Genomic DNA, 17,484 nt, shown 5'->3' on the forward strand with positions numbered 1-17,484 from the left:
TTGAAGTTACATGAAAAATTAGACTCATTCTCACCAAAGTTAGTCTGTAGTCCCCATCTCTCTCCATCCACCTCTTTACTTTGAGAACAACAAAATCCCCTCAATTAAGAGTGTTTGTGATGTATAAATTTGCAATGTTTGTGTGTTTTGGGTAACCTAGAATAACTAAATGCAGAGGGGTGAATTTGGAAGAATGGACCCCAAAAAGATGATCACTTGGTATTGTTTTTCAATACAGAAAGCTCACTCTCTAAATTGGTCCACCTCTTGGTGAAGAAATTCTTAGTCCTTGAGCGCCCAGGAGCATCCAAAGTAACCCAAAGTCATAATAAACAGAATGTCATTTTATGATTTACAGAACATCTTCACAAAAATTATCTTATTTTTCTCCACAGCAACTTCATGAAGTAGGCAGGAGAGATTGTTTCTGAGGCCAGAGAGGTCCAGTTATTAGTTCAGGGTCACACAGTAAGTCAGCAATTGATTTAGTGCCCGTGCTGCTTCTCTGCTGCGCCCATCCTTACTGTGTGCTCACAGAGGTTGTGAACAGCGTGTGCAGCAGCCAGACAAATAGTGTGAGTCTCACTGCCAGGTTCAGGGCCTTGGGGCTCAATACCTTGCTGCTCCCTCCTTTGTATTAGAGAAGGATCATCCTCAAAAAGGTGGTTGCCTCCTGTGCCCCAATCTCATTAACGGCAGAGGAACAGCGACTTAAAAAAGCACAGGGGATTGGTCCATCCAGAGTCAATGTGCAAGTAAGGACTTAAATAAACTTTCTTCATAGATGACGAGAATAGGTTCCCAGATGAATCTGCTCCACGGATCAGTGAGAGCCCCAGCCTACACCAGGAGCATTTCAGCGTGGCGCAGTCTTTCTCAGCAGCATTTGGGAGTCCCGAGTCACATTTCTCATTAGAGGCTTTTCCCCTTCCCTAAGGAATGACTTTCTCCACAACAAAATTGTAAGCCTTTGCAGGGCACATAATTTTTTTTTTTTTTTGTATTTGGGTGGTTTGGGGCAATCTTCTCTTCCTCATTCCAAGTCTCTTTCCAGTCTGGTGCAATTCCAGAACTAAAGTAAACGTCAATGGAAATGACACCTGACTTCTTAAGCAGCAGGAACAAGGACAGTATGATGAAGTCCTGAGATGCTATCAAATCACAGCCAAGACCAAAGTTGAAACCTCACACGGCTCTGGGATGTGGCGGCGTTTACCTCCCTGGGACCTTCACTCTGGGGCAGGTGGTAAGAGCCATGAACTTAGCTTTGAATGAAAGACATCCAGGTTTATCTGAAGGGCAAAGCTGGCAAGGTCAAGGGTCTAGAAGGCCCAAATGAGGTGGCTAGTTCCTCTGAAACAAAGTCAAAAGGCAGGCAGGCCACACCTTTCTGAGGTAGCTGATGGCTATAGCAGCATCCTGTTGTCACAGAAACAGAACGGAATCTTAGAGATCCCCTGGTCCAAACTTCAGTTGACAGATGCAGAAAGTGAGGTCCAGGGATGGAAGGGCATAGGTCACGATCTCCCACATGTTAGGAGTGGAGCCAGGGCTGGAATTCGGGTCCTCTGACTTGAAGTCAAGCACTGTTGTCCACCGCAAGTGGTGCTTCGTTCTGCCTCCTCCACCTGGGGAAACTGCAGTGAGTGACACGTCTCGGCAGGGTGCGCCTCCAATTGTTCTCTCCTTTGGGAGGAGCAAGGCCAGATTCAAGGGTTATAAATTGGTACCATGGGCTTTGCTACAAGCTCGTGGGAAAGATTCCAAAGTCTTTCAATAAACACTATGATGCCGCCAGCCCTGCCCAAGGCGCTTTAGGAGAGGATTTGTTCCAGGAAAGCGAGCGTTTCAGAGCAGGAGGGCCTGAGGCCATGGCACTGGCAGGGAGCTGTCTGTCTTCAGCTTCCCTCCGAGGTTGCTGCAGAGACTGTTTTCCTCTGAAGGATCTTTGCCCTGTTTCTTCCATGGTGAATAAATGGAGCATGTCCTGAAGAGAAGGACTGACATGGACATAAGGCAAAGCAAGTGGAAGTCTGTGACTGATATGGGGGGCTGGCCAGGAGGATGCACATTTGGACCCACATTCCGGGAGGAAAGTGTATTAGTGTCTGGCACAGAGCAGGACAGAGATGAGCTGGTGAGTAGTTTGAACATGGCTGTGACAGACACAAACAAGCAAGAGATGCGTGCTTTTGGAACACAACTCTGACCAAGGCAGGTACAGGCAGGATGTGTTTTGACAGTGCATGTGAGCAGGCACAGCAAAGAAGGAATATTTGCGGACATCTATGACTGAGATAGGACACAGTGAGTGATTGTGTTTGCAACATGAGCGAGACAAACCAGGCACAGTAAGGGGATATACTGGGGACAACAGAGACTATGAGGCCAGGGTGACTATGAAGCCGGGAAGAGGGAGTGCTAGGAAATAAAAAGATCCCTTCAAGGGGCATCTCTGGAGGAGAACCCCCAGTGAACAAGGGAGCCCTCCTGTCCCCTGCCACATGCTGGAATCCTGGAGGAAAAGCCCGATGGGCATGGGGTGCCTGCACCAATGGATGGAATGCTGGGTGAAGAGAATACCGGGCGCAGTCAGGCACGAGCAGCAGCTTAGGACCTGGCCCTCTCTTGGAGGGATGGCTGTCTTCAGGGTCACTGCCCCAGGGGCCTAAGTGTCACTGGGCTGAGCAGCCACCAAAGGAGAAGTTGTTGGGGGGTGGGACTGACTCTCCCATTGGCCACCACACTCCACTGCATCCCTAGAGAGGGGAAAAGATCACAGAACCTCAGAGTTGGAACGGACAGATAGGCTGGTGAAAGAGCCCACCCACTGCAGGAAAGCCCCTTGTGCCATGCAGATGGGTAGTTGTTTAGCTCCTGCTTAGGAATCTCCACTGACCGGCCAGGCCATATTATTTTTGAGCAACTTTAGCTATTGGCAAGAGCTTATTAATGTTCTGCCAAAATCAGCCTTCCTACAGCTTCTACCCTGTGGAACTACTATGCCCTCCAGGCCCACTCAAAATTCTTCCCTCTTCTAATTATATCCTCCAAGTTCTCTCTTCTCCAGGCTACACATTTCCATTTTCTTTAATAGTTCATTATATATTATGGTTTCCAGATTATTGTCCATAATGGGCACTGTCCTCTAAACACAGTCCTTATTATAATTATCTCTCTTGAAATATAGTACCAGGAAAGAGCCCAAATTTACACAGTGAGCCTGATTTATGTCACATACTTTTCACCATCAATTTAGTTCACGTCTATGAATGCAGTCAACATTAAGTTCATTTCTGACAATGGTAATATGCTATTGGCTTATATGTTAAGCTCATTGCCAACTTTTATCTTTTTGATACAAACAGCTGTCAATTCCTGTGGTTCTTTATTACATTGGTGCAGTTTATTTTATTTATTTATTTTTTATTTATTCACTCATTCATTCATTTAGCCAAAATATAGGACATTTAGCACTGACTCAAGCTAGACTTTAAGGATTCTACCAACACATAGGGAGATCAGATAATCTATTGCTACCTAGATTTTTCAGTTTAGTATCATCCGCTTCTTAGATCTTCAATCTTCAGTCAAGAGAAAAACTACTGATTGAACAGGGCTAAACCAGAGAATTGTGGTACCCCACCACAGACTGCCTTCCCAGCAGACAGGTAACAATCCGTGTGCCTGAGAATGGACCCACCCATGGAAGGTTTTATGTAATGCCTTGCTGAAATGTCTCTGTTGAGCAGTAAATCTGTCCTAATAGATAATGAAATTAGTTGGCATGAATTATTTTGTAATGAAACAACACTGACTCTTGCATACAAATCATTTGTATAATAACTGTCTTTGAATTTTGATAAGGTCTGTTTCAAGCTATGAGTCTAAAGTTTCTGCAGTCTAGCTTTAATCTTTCTTTAAGAACTGGGACAATATTTACTGGTCTCCAGGCTGCCATCATATCCTGAGTCCACAAAAGAGCTCCAGTCAGAGGTCTTATCAACCAGTTCCTTTAATCCCGTGAGAAATAATACATCTTGGCTCAGAGACAGTTAAAAGTTTTCCGTCAATCCCAGGCAGCAAATTTTTCCCTGTGATGTTCTCTTCTTTCCAGTTGCAAGATTATTCTTACTAAAGCAGAATATGCAAGATTTCGTCCCTAAATAATGAGAGCTATTTCTGGGTTTTCTACTTGCTCTAAACATACCTTTTGATTCATCTTTGGTTATACATTCCTTCTGCCAGATTTTCCACATGCCATTCTTCAAGTATAAGCTCTCTAGAAAACTCAAGATGTGGCCTAATGTCTTTACATACGCCCCACATTTTTATCTGTTTTATTCACTGAACATATCTATTAAAAGAAAGAATGAATGAACAGAAAGGAAGAAAGGAAGGAGAGAAGGAAGGAAGGAAGGAAGGAAGGAAGGAAGGAAGGGAGGGAGGGAGGGAGGGAGGGAGAAAGGAAGGGTTTCTCATTTCTCACTGGCCAAATTCCCTTTGTATCACACTTATTGTTATCATTATTAGCAACAATAAAAACCACCACCCATTAGGGCAGCACCTGTGTGCCAGGCACTGGGCTAAGTGTGTTATATGCATTAATTCATGTATTTTAAACCCATTTAACAGACAAGGAAACTTAGTTTCAGTTTAAATAATTTGCCCAAATTTGCTCAGTTAATAAATGGCAGAATCAGACCTACATTCCAGTCATTTTTGATTCCAAAGTCTGGGCTCTGAATTGTCCTGATACACTGTCACTCATCATCTTGAGAACCACCACTAAGTTCAGTGTTCAGGTTCTGCTGTCTCTAGCATCTCCTTGTCCCACTATGATGGACTCAGGGTAAAAGGAATATGTATGTGGGTGTATATTATATCCTTCCCGTGGGAAGCCTGCAGTATAATGTGTCTCCTCCTCTTACTGAAACACAGTGTAACTGGGACGTTAACATGGGACTCTTTCCTGCTAACCCCTCTTACCCACTAAAGGAACATCTTTGCCAAGAGGCGTATGTATTTTCCGTGATTCAGAACCAGGGAGACTAGGTAGAAAAGGAAAAAGAACCTGCAGAGTCAGGAGGAAAGTAGAGAGAGCAGAGGAAGGGGCTAAGTGAATAAACATAATGAAGAATGAGGAGAGAGGATGGAAGACAAAGCAGGAAGACCTGGGCTAAAGTGAAGCATTGAGTTGGGTACGTGGAAGGCTCCAGAGCAGTTGGGGAGCATGGAGGAGGCTCTTTGAGAAGTGTTTCCAAAATGTTGTATTGGTTCTCTCATATAATCCTTCCAAATATTCAAATAAAGACTGAGATTTCTGCAGAATTGCTATTGGGTGCCTGGTACCACTCCTTTTTATTCAGACAACATCAATATAGCCCTTGCCAAGGAGAGAAGTCATGAATAAAGGAAAATGGCCCAGCCTCTTAACTCCAAGGAGGACTCACAACCAACTCCCTTTAAGTAGGGAAAAAGGAGACTTGAGAATAATGCTAGGGTGATCTTGTGTCCTGGTTGTGGCCCCTGTGTCAGTCTCAGTTTACACTCCTGTACTAAACTAATTGTTCACAGTTAACAATTTAATATCATCTGCCTTTTAGGTCTTCATTCAGGATACAAAGTCACGGTGCAATATGCTGCACCCCAAGAGACCTCAACCCATACAATGAATCACACTCAGGAGGCACAACTTTAACACTCAGTAAGCCCCTTTCACTTTCAACTGCAAGGCCACCTTACTAACTCAGCAATGTGAACAATAAACCAGAAGACAGGAACCTGGATTCCAATGCCTTTTTAGCCTCCATCCATGCATGCCTCTGAGGACTTAGTCCCTTTCCTGTGCCTCATTTTCCCCGTTCTTTAAACAAGGAGGATTATCTATAAGATCCCTTGCAGCTCTGACATTCTGGCTCTGTGAGGAGTAGAGATGGTGGGTGACAAATACAGACCTTCTGATTGGGTACCAGCTGTGTGTGGGACTGTTCTCCAAAGCTGTGGGTAATTGCTTCAAATTTGGCTTTAATATTCTATTGTTAGTATCTGATACTTTATATTCTGTGTGGAGGGAAGAGGTTTCGCTGGAAACACAGGGAGGATAATTTTTGGATTTGTATTAAAGAATTTGAAAGACCTCAATTTCTGAACCTGTGAAGTTACACTGCAAAGCTGTTAAATGTATCTGGTTAGGATAGGATAGGGAGGGCCTGAGATGCCACAACTTAAAATGCAGCGAGACCACAACTGTCCTTCCTTAAACATATGCTTGATCAGAAACACTGGCAGAGCCGCTCAAAATTTCTGATGCAAAACATCATTAAAAAAGAATCTCTGATATTTTTACAGACTTAAGATGCAGTTTCTTGTTTTAATAGTTTTAGTAAAATCCTCTACAATTTATGAAGCATTTTTGTATCATTTTCCACATTTAATGTTCAACACAAACCTGTAAGGAAGGAAAGTAGGTACAATGTAGGGGCATGGATTGATTGATGGGTAACAGTGGATCTAGTGCTATAAATCAGGTGTTCTGCCTCCCATATCAGGAATTCTGTCCGTTGGGAAACATGGAAATCATTTGTACAGTGGGAAGAGTTTTGTGATGAAGTTTAATATTAATGGTTGACGAAATAGAGTTACAATTCCCTTTGTTCCAGAAGAAGAGGGAGGAGGAGGAGGAGAAGGAAAAAGAGGAAAAGATGAGAGAGGTCACTAGCTAAGTCATCTTTCACAAAATTGTTCAGAGACTATGTGCATCAGAATTATCTTGGGTACTTATGAAATACAGATTCCCAGGATCCACATCAGACCTCTGACAAGAGGGTGGGAGTGGGGAGAGGGCAGGGGTGGAGTGGGGAGAGGGCAGGGGTGGGGTGGGGAGGGCATAAATCTGCATTTTTAAAAAGTGCTCTCACATAATTCTTAGGCACATGGGAGTAAAGATTCCCTGAGGAGGTGAATGTCCAGTTATTCTACTCACACCTGAGGCAGAGCTTAGCACTGGAGACAGGGGGCAGTAAGAGAAAGGACAAGTGAGTGGGAAGGGCCAGAGCTAGCAGTATGAGACGTTCAGCGATTCTGCACAAGGGATCAGAAAGGAAGCATTGACATGCATGCAAAGAGTCCATTTTAGCAAAGTGGACAAGGGGTATTTGTTGGCTTTTATGACACTGATGATGAAACGAGAATAGACTTGGTGATAAATCATGAAAACGAGGTGGCAAAAAATGTAAAGAGATGCACAAAGCAATATTTTTTAAGGTGCTTTTCATGTGATGAAAAAATAGAATGCTTGGTTACAATTAGCTGATAAAAACTAATTGAACTGTTTACAAACAGTAAGCACATAAACTTGTACTAATTTATCAGTAAATTCAATGGCTCAAAAGATGATGGCCTAGGCCAATTTCTTCATTTGTCTTTAGATCACTATCAACCAGAACAGAATATTGACTCTGGAAGATCCAGTATTTCCCAAACATGGGATGTTTTCCACAGGTGATATGCCAAACAAAGAGGCACAACGTTAAACAATCTGAATCACAGTAAGGAGATCCAATACTTCTTTCACTCATTCTGCTCATTTTAAAGAGACGTACTCAGTTTGGCCCCACTCTGGCTTTAACAATTCTCTACTACCTAATAAAATGGAGAGCAGGCCTTTGACTCAGAGCCTTTGGCAGACAATATTATTAAATTTTAATAGTAAAAAAGTTATGCAAATAATAATAATTTGTTTTGTTTTCATTGTATTTAATTTTAAAATCATCTTCTCTACATGATTTTTCACTTAAGGTCATAATAGAGAGTTTCATTTACAAACAGATTTATTTAAATTAAAAATGTATTTAAAGATAAATAGTAAATAAATAATAGCATGGGCAGAATGTTGATATGGGTAAAAATTGTGAAAATAGCAGGCAAATGACAAAAAACCCTATCAGATGAGAAAACTTAATTGCAGGGAGCACACTGTCTTGACAAGGACATAAAGCAATGCATCCTCAGGGTGGGAACTCTGGGATCTTTGTATTATTTTGTGCTGCTTGCAGAAAGAATCCCAGATAGCTAAATTTGCACAGTTTGGAATGCTTAGCTCTGGACAAAACATATTCTCAGGGGCTCTTTAATTCCATCACCAGCCTCAAGATATGTCCATGTTTCAACATGCCAAAGTGCAAGATCAAGTCAGTACGCATGGCTTATTCTAATCCGAATGCACGTCTATTTCTCAATGTGCACATATAATTAAGGCCAAACCAATTTCCTTGTGAGGCCTTTTTCCACTGTCTACCACAGTTCCTAAAGGACAAATAAAAGACTGGAACTTTGAGTCTGGGGGATCAGACTGTCTGCCTGCTTCTTCTGCTGAACTATTCTGATATGACAGAACCTAAAAATATGTAGGAGAAAATGCCTTAAAAGTATGGATCCATGATAATATCAGCCAATATTAATTGAGCGTTTATTATGTGTCAGTGATTGTGCTAAACTAATCATGGATTATCTCATATAATTTTCACAACAATCCTATCACATAGGTTTTATTATTTACAGGCTCAAGTTGTGTGGAATGAGGCGTAGTAACTTGCCCAAGTCAGATCATCTAGGGAGAGGTGGAGCCACCAGCTGAACCAGGCAAATCCAACTCAGAGTCTTATTGTACCAGCTTCACTAAATGTGCACCTTCACTGAAGAGGCACCCTCGGCTCTTAGACACTGCAGGTAGGAAATGTCCTGCTCTCGAGAAGCTGTCCAGGTGAGCACAGGGTGTTTTAAGTGCATAAAATTACTTAAGATCCCACAGGATGAGCTGAGCCTCCAAGAAAAAGAGAAGCAGGTGGTGTGAGAGCCCAGAGGAGGAAGTGGTTAGGTCCAATATTCAGGGGGTAGGGATTAGGAAAGTTGAGAGAGCTCATATTGGAACTGTGCCTCAAGGAATGAGTAGGCTTGTGCCAGGAGGGAAAGTGAGAAAGAGCATTTTGGACAGCAGAAGTAATCCAGAGGCTGGAGAATTCACTATTTATCTAAGGAAAACTGATCAATCTTGCATGCTTATTGCATAGGAAGTTAGGTCGGGGGAGAGTTGAGGGAAATGAGTTGGAAAACCAGACTGGGTCAGGCAAGAAGGGCTTTATATGCCCTTCACCATCTGCCCACTGCCAAGTCACACTATATTGCTCAAGGCTATTCTATTACAGCTCAATCCAGCTGGCATTTACAGTTTAAAATCCCACATGTCTGAATGGCCTTAACATCCTCTTAAACGATACACATGAAGTAGCTTCTCTCTCTATGGCTATATTATACACATAGTCCCAAAAGAAAACCAGAGGCAAAAAAATTATAATTTGCAACCCAGCCAATGTCTTGCCTTGGATAATAATAAGTTACCCCTCACTGGGAAGAGAGACAGACAACTACCTACTAGGTAAGCTGTAGAAGAGATCACTGCATTGGTTGGGATATTTGACCAGATCACTTCTGAAGCCCTTTCCATGTCTAAGAATCAAAAGTTCTGCATTATTTCAAGAGTTTTTAATTAACTAGCAAGGAGCATAGCTTAGTGGTTAACAGCAAGGGCTCTGAAATTAGGTGAACATGTGTTAGAATCCTGGCCCACCACTCACCAGCTATAGGACACTAGCCAAGTTATTTAACCTCTCTGAGTCTCAATTTCCCCATCAGTAAAATGGGGATAATAATACCTGCTCCATGGATTATATTAAGGATTCCATGAGATGACACATGTAATGCACTTAGCGCAATGGCTGGCATATAAAGCCAGTGTTCAGTAAATGGTAGATGCTAAGATGATGATAATAAAGATGGTGACATCTGGACCAGGAAACCAAGTTATTCGTAGGCAACTAGTTATTATACATGACAATCATACACACACACACACACACACACACACACACACACACACACACACAAACAAACACACTCCTTTCCCCAAAGTCAGAAACTCTAAGCAGGCAATGAAAATTCACAAATAGAAGAAAAATTCCATTACACCAGCCAGCAAAGGAAATAAAAGTTTGAAAAGAATAAAAGGAACATGAGTAGGCACCAAATATATTTGTCAGGTTTATCAAAATATAGATTCACCCATTTCTTAGAGAACAAAAAGCTCTCCAAGAACAATTCTAACTGTGAAATGTTTCCAAGAATCTTGTAAAAAATGAGAATGAGAAAATAATTCAGAAATCACTTTGTAAAAAGCAGGTCCTTGGCTCTTTGGTTGAATATAACCCAGAGCACACTCAGATATTTGTTTATATAACCAGAAGCCATCCACCAGGTTTCCTTGCTCAAGGGTTGGAGATGATTTCACAGCATTTCTTGGAGCACAGAAGCTAGAACTTTCTGCCTCACTCCCTTCCCCACAGTTCCCCTATCCTTGCAGTTGAAGTAATTTTCCTTCTCCTTCTGAACTTGTTGCTCAGGAACTATCCTGTACCTTATGAGGAGGATATTATGGTGATTTTGACCCCAAACCATTTCCCCTCAGACCCAGTTCTGACAATGAACCAGTGTTCCAGAAAAAGAAGCCTTGTCTTCTCAACCTAGTGTTCCTGCTTTTTTGCCTACTAAGATGATGATTATGATAAGGAGAACACAATATATCAATAAGTGACTTATCCCAGGCTCTATATGTACAGTATCTCACACCAGCCTCGTAACAGTGCTATGAGGCAAGAGCCACCTTTACTTCCACTTTTGTACAGGAAGAAACCAAGGCAGCAAGAGGTCAAGTAACTTGCCCAGGATCACGCAGGTTCAAAGTGGCAGGACCTGAATTCAGACTGAGGTCCATCAAATGCCAAGTCCTATGCTTTTAGCCATAACACTAAACTGCTTCATCAGTACTCTGATTTCCTCTAGATTGGGACCCTGCCTTACTACCTTCAGATCAGAGAAGCTCAGGTCTTAACTGTCCCCATGTGAAAAAGGAAGAACATGAAAACCAGGTTAAGGGGATGTTTCTTTAATCTCAGTCCTTCTCCTTACAAATATTTAAACAGCAATTCCTTTCATACTAAAGCCTCAAAGAACAGAAATTTATCTGGATAGGTGGATATGACAACATTTTTCTCAAACAGAATCTCAGAAATAAAATCAACTGCTTAACCACTGAGCAGGCATCTATAGAACCCAGGAATGGATTCCTTCCTTAGATGTGTCTAAATTTCCTACTAGCCAGATTGCTAGAAGAATCATAAAGGAAAAGAGAATGGTCTCTGCAATTGACAAAATCACCTCTGGCACATCTCTTCCCACTGGTAACCTTTCCAGAAGGTCTCCAGCTTCAACCAAACAAAGTGCTACACTGGCTAAAGTAGGTTTTGCTCTCTCTTGTGTTTAACTGCACTGTGGGAGGACTTGGTGGTTCTGTAACTCACACAATCACAAAGAAAGGGTCTGAAAATCTCTCCTTTGACCTCTCACCCCTTCCTTGGCCATGTTGACAAATGATCAGTCAATGCTTCCAGTGACTGATGGTCCATCAACACTTCTAAGTGACTGGTGATCATCCAGTTTTCTCCTTCTACTTTATTAGGAACATCTCTTAGTAAGAGGATCCGTTCCATTTTGTGCTGAAATATGTATTCTTAAAACTTCAATCCTTTGTACCTACCTCTTTCCCTTGAGACCATGCAGAACAAATCAGATCCCTCTTTCCCAAAACAGCCTTCAGAGATATTAAAAACAACGCTCATGACCTGAATCTTCTTTGAGCCCTAAACTCATCATCCCCCATTCCTTACATTGTTCTTCACATGTCATGAATTCTGCAAAGAAAATCATGATGTTTATCCTCTCCTGGAGACACTCTAGTTTGTCGACACCCAGAATAAGAAGCAGCTTTACCACTTCTATGGGCCAGAGTCAGGTATCATTACAGTGTGGACTAAGCACACATTTACATGGGGATATGGTTTCCTAGTAGGTCTCTTAGTGTGCTTTGGAGGCGATTCCTTCCTGAACAGCTGCTCCAACTAAATCGGGAGGACTGTGTCTCTGGCAAGTGCATGCTGTACAGGAACAAGCTCACAGAGCCTGCCTCGGAGAAAGGGCTTATCTGCAACATTACTACTGGCACTCTAACCACGGACATTCAGGGCCTTTCCTCTCAGAAATAATTGCCTTGTCTTGTCTTGGGAGTGGATGTGGATTAAGAGGAGCCAAAGGATGCAGGGGCTGCACTGTAGAAGGCAGATAAAAGCACACACAACTCCTGGCATTGTTCAAAGACCTCTCCTGCTGTCCCCTGGCAGAGGTAAGGAGGTTCTTTGTTGCAAATCCCAGAGGATTGGTTTAAAGCAGGGTTTTTCAACCACAGATTTATTTTGAAATTTGGGACCAGACAATTCTCTGGCAGGGGGGTGTCCCATGCATTCTTGAATGTTTAGTAGCATCTCTGGTCTCTGTCCACTGGATGCCAGTAGCATCCACCAGTTGTGAAAACCAAAAATGCCTTCAGGCATTTGCTAAATGTCCCCTGGTAAACAAAACTGTCCCCAATTGAGAACTACCAGTTTAAATCCAGACTATCTCAATAGTTTAAGACATGGAGCTAGACCTAAACTTGAAGCATTATCTATGCGAACTTTCTCATTTTACTGGTGCTGAGAGAAATGATAGCAATCAGTAAGGAATTAGAAGACAGGTTTCCTGCTCTTTCCAGTACACTGATGGTTCTCAATCCTGCTGTACATTAGAGCTCCTAAAACATATGCATTTCTGGTCCCCAACCAGACCAATTAAAATGGAATTTCTACATGTGGAACCCAGGAGCTCCCAGGTGACTCTAGTGTGCACCCAGGGTCAAGGGTCAGAGCCCCACATCACACTGCCTCTATTCTTGACCTCTGATAAATCACCTTGAGCACCACTGGAGCTGGGTGTGGTTTGGGGTTTGCCCTGAAGTGTGACATGCACAGTGGGCACCAAACTCAGAGGGCTGGTACATGGAACCCTAACACCCTAGCAACAAGAGCACCTGCAGAGCCAAAGGGGGAAAACAAATACACATAGACTGTAACCAACTTGTTCGACAAGTTAGCATGTTTTATGTTGGATCAAAGAAATGCCTGCAGGTAATTTAAAAGCCAGAAGGCATATTCAAAATAACAGCCCCAACTGTTCAGCACAGGGCATGATGTACCCAGGAAACAAGTCTTGTCTCATGTTTAAACAATTATTTATAAACAGTGTGATTAATTTCATTTCATTCATTTCTGGCTTTTCTTCTAACAGAGGGAGCTCTGCGTTCCTTGTTTAAGGAGCAGTGTTTAGAACACAGAGATTTCTATTGACTCATTTCTTAAGAAATGCTTATCAGGAGGCTGAGAAAATAACTGGAGAAGTTGTTTGTTTTAACCAAGATATGAACAATGTTATATCTACAATTATAATAACAACAGTTACAGCAGCTTCCGTGCATGGAGTACTTTCTGTGTAACAGAAGCTGGGATCAGCTCTGCACATACGTTATCATATTTAACCTTAACAAAAGCCCTAGGAGATGGGTTCTAATATTATTCCCATTTTACAGGTGAGGAAACAGAGGTCTAGAGATGTCTGGTCACATGCTAAAGATTATATAGATAGTAAATGACAGATCTCAGACAGGACTGACATCCAGGTGTGACAGACTCCAGCCCCTATAGCCATTATGCTACATTGGGTCTGATGCCCCTTTGTTTACATACCAAAGTTCACCTTCCTCTGAGTCAGAGACAGTGGAAAGGATAATGCTTTAGGCCTCAGCACTTTAGTCCAGCAGTGGGCATCCTGGAGGACAGCTTAAGCCACTTGGTTACCAAACTTTTGCAAGTACACTCTGCAAACAGCACTAACTTTTCTAACCCTGAGTATCTGATGAGGCAAGTGGAGCTCTTCTGATGTTATTCTCACTGTTTTCCTGGTGTGATCTCAACAAGAACAATGTTTTGTGAGAGCCGCTTCAGGTTGGGATTGGGGAAGGACTTGAGGACAGGGCCAGCTTCATGGTTGTGTGACCAAAGCAGTCACACAGGAACCCAGAGCTTGGTGTAATGTTCTGCTTGTCCTCATCCTGGAATTCTCGATAACTTTATCTTTGAACTTGTGAACTGTGAGGGACAATGAAGCATGCATGTGAGCAGAGATGACATGTGCAATATGCGTGTACACCGTAGTTCCTTGCTGCCTCTCACGTTAGTGATGCCCTGTGAGCACAGAATTCTGGTAGACCAACCATACATAAAGAGTTACTAAGACTCAAAGCAAACACAACGTGAATACATAATGTATATTAAAGCATTTTCCCTTCTCCCATCGTTTTTCTGTCAGCAGCTTCTGTAACATGCTTACCTTATATTTGCTGAGTCTTGCTGAAGTCCCACAGATCAGGGGTCCATTACAACACTGCACTCATGTTTCCTATCAACACATCTATGACTGAGTAAGCAGATGGCTGGTGGCCCTGAGAGCCCGTGTTTTCCATTTGAACCAGAACTTGCCAGATGCAGAAAGAAGGCAGTGATTTTCTAAGAAAAAGGAACCATCAAGGAACCCTACCATGTCTTTTCCACATGCATTGCTTTCCTGTATTAGCCAAGCACTTATGTTGAAAATACTGACATAGAAAGAAAGGATATGATAGAGCAAATCATGGTTCTTTTCTCTTCAGTCCTTCTTTACTCCTCAGTAAGCTGAAGGGAGAATGTTAGTAGAATGTGTGTGTATCAAGAAGTGAAATAAAAACAGTTGCGTTAGTTTTGTGCACTGTCTGGTAAAAATAAAATACATAAGCATGTCTGAACTACAAAATACAATTTGTGTAATCTGTACAATTTTGGTGACTCCATATACAAGTTAAATGCTCTTATTTTTGCATTTAAAACTGTCAGTGCACAATATAAAGACAGATGGTAAATTTTCTGCTAATACTTTAAAATTGCATTTTGTTTTTCTACTAGAGAAAAGGTAAATAGCAAATAAAATACATATGACAAGTTGAGAGAAAGACTGAGGAGGAAAGAAAAAGGCTTTCCATCTTAATGCTTTTAACAGAAATGTGTTCCTGCCCTTTGAACCAGGGGCCCCACATTTTCATTTTGCGTTGGGGCTGCGAATTATGCAGCCAACCCTGGGGAAGACTGGGGGACAGAAGGCAAGGTCATGCTCACCCAGCCTTGGTTTACCCAGATTAAGTCTGCTTTGGCTCAAAACAATGAGGCAAATGTTGAATCCAATTGTAGCCTCCAAAGTTCAAGGTAAAGGCCAAAAAATGGCTTTTAAATGTCAAACAGCTTTGCAACATTAGCAGAAACCTCTAAGGATCCAAAGTAAATCAAACCTAAATTATTTCCTCATCCATGGGTAATCTTCCAATCTACTATGTGAAAACCTTTATTTAAATGGGGAATTCTGATGGGGTGAAACTAAAAGTTGGCAAGTGTCTACACAGTGGAAAAACAAAACAAACAAAAAACTATTCCAGCTAAGGAATTAACAAAAAAAAATTTTTAAATGGTGAAAATTGATTTGAGTATACACTGTCCATGTGAACAATAGGGTCCAGATAGGGTCTGATAAGGGCATCCATTCATTCATTCAGCAAACATATTAACTGAGCAATGTGCTACACCCTGGGGGAACTTTTGGGAATAAAATGGATGTTATCTGCCCTCAGGGACTGACAGTCTGACTGGGAGATAGATAATAAAGAAGTAAACAAGACATGAATACAATTATAAATTCTGATAACAAGAGGCAATAATGACCTGAAAGAATTTTTTTTCCTTCTACTGTTTTTTGGGGGAACCTCATTCTCTTTGCCTCTTTCTTACTTTCACTTTTTCCCTATCTTCATATTTTTCTTTATTGATTCCACATATAAATCTGAATATACTAATCTTATGCATGGAAATGTCAAAGACTTAATATAGCCTATCCACTAGAATCAGTTTATTTATTATTAAGCTCTGGTGGATAACAGGAGTTAATAAGTATGAGGGAAAATATACATTGTTTCCTTCGAGAGAGAAGGTTCAAATTGCTTTAGAGCTGTTTTGTCCATTGGAACTTTTTACGATAAATGAAATAGTCTACATTTGTACTGTCTAATCCAGTAGCCACTTACAATATGTAACCACTGAGCTCTTGGAATGTGGCTAGTGGTTACCCAATTGGACAGGGCAGGTCTAGAGACCTCCAGGTCAATGGAAAACCTTTTCATCAGGGGATTGAGGGTGGAGGATGGAGGATGACAGCCAAGAGCCAAGTTAGATAGGTAAGAAGTTCTTTGGGAAGTGCTTGAAGGAACGTTCAGCCTTCTTAGAAATCAGGTGAGTGACCTAAGTTTGAGCAAGATCTAAACGTGGAGAACCAGGGAAGATACTGAAGCCTGGCATGAGCAGAGAAACCCAACCACAAAGCTAAACTTTGCATGTAAACTCTGCTTGTGCTACCTAACTTATAAATAGTCTGCTCTTACAACATACTTATCTCTCCCATGAGGACAGAGCTTTGCAGTTAGGAAAGCAATTGCACATCTATTATCTTGTTTCATTTTCACAGTGAGGTAGTGAGATAGGCAGGATAGGAATTATTTACCCAAGAAGCCAAAACTGGAATCCTCAGTGGATTTCACGTAGAGAAAAATCTCTGTCTAAAGTTACTGTCAGCATCCCGAGTCCCTACTCTGCCATGGATCGTCAGAGCTAATCAGCATAGAGACAGCTAAATAGAAGAGAAACTAGGCCAGGGGAGAAGGAACAGAAGCATTCCTTCATTCCCTTGTCAAGTCTTATGATGTTCCAGGTACTTTACTAGGCTTAGAGGATACAGCAGTGAACAAGACTGGCAAAATCCTTGGCATTTATCCAATGAACAAAGAACTCCAGAATCAAATCCCTATTTAACCCCAAATCAAATCAATATGGCTTATTCCTATCACCTGTCACCCACGTGACTCTGTGTGGTCACAGTCTATATGTTCACACTATGCCTCCCAAGTGGGGAGTATCACTTGGCTTGAAGAATGACTGAGCTGAGGCCAGGCTTCCAAAGGAATATTCTCCCAAATTTTACTGGTTAACATCAGATAAAATTATCATGTTTCTTCCTTCTGTCATTTGGATTTTGTACACACAATGTTGAACAGCAGAGATGACAAGGCATCCTTGTCTTATTCCTGACTTGAGTAGGAAAGCAGCCAATGTTTTCTCATTAGGATATTTCTTCCTTTCTCTGCTGTTATGTTTGATGTGAGTTTCCTAGAGTGGCAAAAGTAACTTCTATGAGACTAAGAGAGACGTTGGCAGATGAGGAAAACATAGTTATAGAATCAGGTTAAAGATGTGACAAGGAGAGAGACGCTGGCTCCAAATTCACTAAGAATCAGTTCATACACAGGATGAACCTGTTAGAATCCATTGTCCACATGCTGGCATTATGCCTCTTTCTCATATATGTGTGCAT

General features: G+C 41.8%; 1 protein-coding gene across 1 annotated transcript in view; it reads right to left on the reverse strand.

Moving 5' to 3' along the window:
• Positions 1 to 1,002: 1,002 nt before the first annotated feature.
• HTR4 (5-hydroxytryptamine receptor 4) overlaps positions 1,003 to 17,484 on the reverse strand; it is a 166,402-nt gene continuing 149,920 nt past the window's right edge. The window contains exon 8 of the mRNA XM_036847934.1: positions 1,003 to 2,759. Coding sequence (XP_036703829.1) covers positions 2,669 to 2,759 — 91 coding nt within the window. The 3' untranslated portion in view covers positions 1,003 to 2,668. The remainder of the gene's footprint in view (positions 2,760 to 17,484) is intronic.

Source organism: Balaenoptera musculus, chromosome 3, assembly GCF_009873245.2.
Source record: "Balaenoptera musculus isolate JJ_BM4_2016_0621 chromosome 3, mBalMus1.pri.v3, whole genome shotgun sequence".
Lineage (NCBI taxonomy): Eukaryota > Metazoa > Chordata > Mammalia > Artiodactyla > Balaenopteridae > Balaenoptera > Balaenoptera musculus.